This window comes from Nanorana parkeri, unplaced genomic scaffold, assembly GCF_000935625.1.
Source record: "Nanorana parkeri isolate BGI_ZX_2015 unplaced genomic scaffold, ASM93562v1 scaffold2008, whole genome shotgun sequence".
NCBI classification, from domain to species: Eukaryota; Metazoa; Chordata; class Amphibia; order Anura; family Dicroglossidae; genus Nanorana; species Nanorana parkeri.
In genome coordinates this window covers 1-2,284 of record NW_017308276.1, presented here as the reverse complement: position 1 = coordinate 2,284, position 2,284 = coordinate 1, and the positions used below count along the sequence as shown (strand labels likewise).

General features: G+C 52.4%; 1 protein-coding gene across 1 annotated transcript in view; it reads left to right on the top strand.

The window, feature by feature from the left end:
• The window catches only part of EYA2 (EYA transcriptional coactivator and phosphatase 2), a 68,264-nt gene extending 66,635 nt beyond the window's left edge, over positions 1-1,629 (top strand). Inside the window, exon 14 of the mRNA XM_018572369.1 lies at positions 1,473-1,629. Coding sequence (XP_018427871.1) covers positions 1,473-1,553 — 81 coding nt within the window. The 3' untranslated portion in view covers positions 1,554-1,629. The remainder of the gene's footprint in view (positions 1-1,472) is intronic.
• Positions 1,630-2,284: the final 655 nt, after the last annotated feature.

Genomic DNA, 2,284 nt, shown 5'->3' with positions numbered 1-2,284 from the left:
GACCCCTGATGAAAAAACCCGATTTGATTGTAAAAAAAAAAAGCAGCACCAGCATCCCGAGCAATTTCCTCCCGAAAATCCCTTCCATTACTCGGGGTGTCCCCTGACAGCGTCTGCTTCCTACCAGCAACTTTCCTCTGCTCTCCCCGACACGAGCCGTTATTAAACATGCCGAATGCTGCGCAGACATCCCCGCCGCTTCCTGCAGCCGATGAAAACCGAGTGTCTGCTGCCTTTTTTTTTATTGCTCCCCGCGTGCAGAAACGCTGCACTGTCAAAGAGAACCTGTCTTTTCTAGTCCGGGGCTCCCTTCCAGCTCTTGCTGTCTGACCTCCTGGAAGTGGTGATGGTTCCTGGGCAGGGTGATGTAGCTGCCCTGAACCCGCCACACACCGTCCAGGAGATGGGCTGTGACTGCCTCTGCTCTGCTAGGTTACTGCCATCATGACAGGTTCCCTTTGATTTGGCATGGCTGAACAAGCAGCAGTCACAAATCTTACATGGCCGGGGTAACAGGACTATAAAGGGGTGACGAGGTGGGAAACTTTGGGCTGGGTCCCCATGCCTGTTTAAGGTCAGAGACTCATAAAGAAACTTCCTGTGTCTGGTTGTAATTGTGTAGAGGAGATAAGTCACCCGCACACCCAGGTCCAGCCGCACGTCACTCCAGCACCCTTCTACATACCACAGTGGGATTCGGGTCTGGGGTGCAATGGGGGGATTCCGGTCTGGGGTGCAATGGGGTGGCTGTCATTGTGTGTCACAGCCCGGTGTGGAGGCCGGAGGGGTTTCCAGGGGGCGTATCCCTTCACTCTGGAGAGATGTCTTTGTACTTCCTGCTTTGTCTCCGGGACAGGAAGTGCAGAGGAGCTCAACATCTGGGAGTTGTCACAGGAGATTGGGTGGTCCCATCTGTCCATGGGTCCATCATGACAGGTTCCCTTTGATTTGGCATGGCTGAACAAGCAGCAGTCACAAATCTTACATGGCCGGGGTAACAGGACTATAAAGGGGTGACGAGGTGGGAAACTTTGGGCTGGGTCCCCATGCCTGTTTAAGGTCAGAGACTCATAAAGAAACTTCCTGTGTCTGGTTGTAATTGTGTAGAGGAGATAAGTCACCCGCACACCCAGGTCCAGCCGCACGTCACTCCAGCACCCTTCTACATACCACAGTGGGATTCGGGTCTGGGGTGCAATGGGGGGATTCCGGTCTGGGGTGCAATGGGGTGGCTGTCATTGTGTGTCACAGCCCGGTGTGGAGGCCGGAGGGGTTTCCAGGGGGCGTATCCCTTCACTTGGGAGAGATGTCTTTGTACTTCCTGCTTTGTCTCTGGGACAGGAAGTGCAGGGGAAGCTCCCAGATGTGACAAGGTCTATTCTATACTGTATCCATAAACCTTTTAAATAGAGCAAATTGTCTTCTCATTAGTCCCTGAGGTCCCTGACCTGCCATTCTCATTTCCGCCGCAGCACAACATGCCGTTCTGGCGAATCTCTTGCCACGCCGACTTGGAGGCCTTAAGGCACGCCCTCGAACTGGAGTACTTGTAGCGCCGGGTGCTTCGTCACGCCAGCCGCCCCATGGGCATCCAGGAAAAACGCGGGCTCGGGACGAGAAGCCGTACAACGCATCAGCAGCAGCCAATGGACTGACAGGCCCACCCCGGCGGAGCCCTCTTCCTGGATCCCGCTGTCTGTTATAAGATGTTTATAGTGAAGCTTTGTATCCAATGTGCAGCCTGTGCACCGCGGGGACTGTGTAGAAGCTCAGAGACTGAATATGATTGGTCAGACGTACTCCAGGCCTCTCCACCACTCCAATCGCCTTCCGCTGGACTGACCTGAATGAGTCCGACTCAGAAATATTTTTTTTTTTTTGTATTTTTGTCTAATTTATGGACTTGTCTGATTTTTTGTTGTTGTCACTTCGCTCCTTTCACTTGTCTGAGGGGGCGGGGGAGGGTGTACATGGATCTTATTTAAGAAATCTTTTTCTTCGCGGCGATTGGCCGCGTTGTGTACATTAGTTAATTGGATTGTATAGATGGGATGTGGACTACGCATGTGTCTGCCCTGTGCCTTACGCCACCATCTCTGATTTTTATATATAAAAGCTGTTATGTGGTCCGGCATTAAATAAAACTACGTTTACATTTTGGGGAACATAAAATACTTTGTTTTCATGCTGTTCTGGGCACAAAGGACTGTGATGGAGGGGGAGGGCAGAGGACTGGGTATATTGTGGTGCAGGGGGCTGGGTATATATGCTGGCGCAGGGGGCT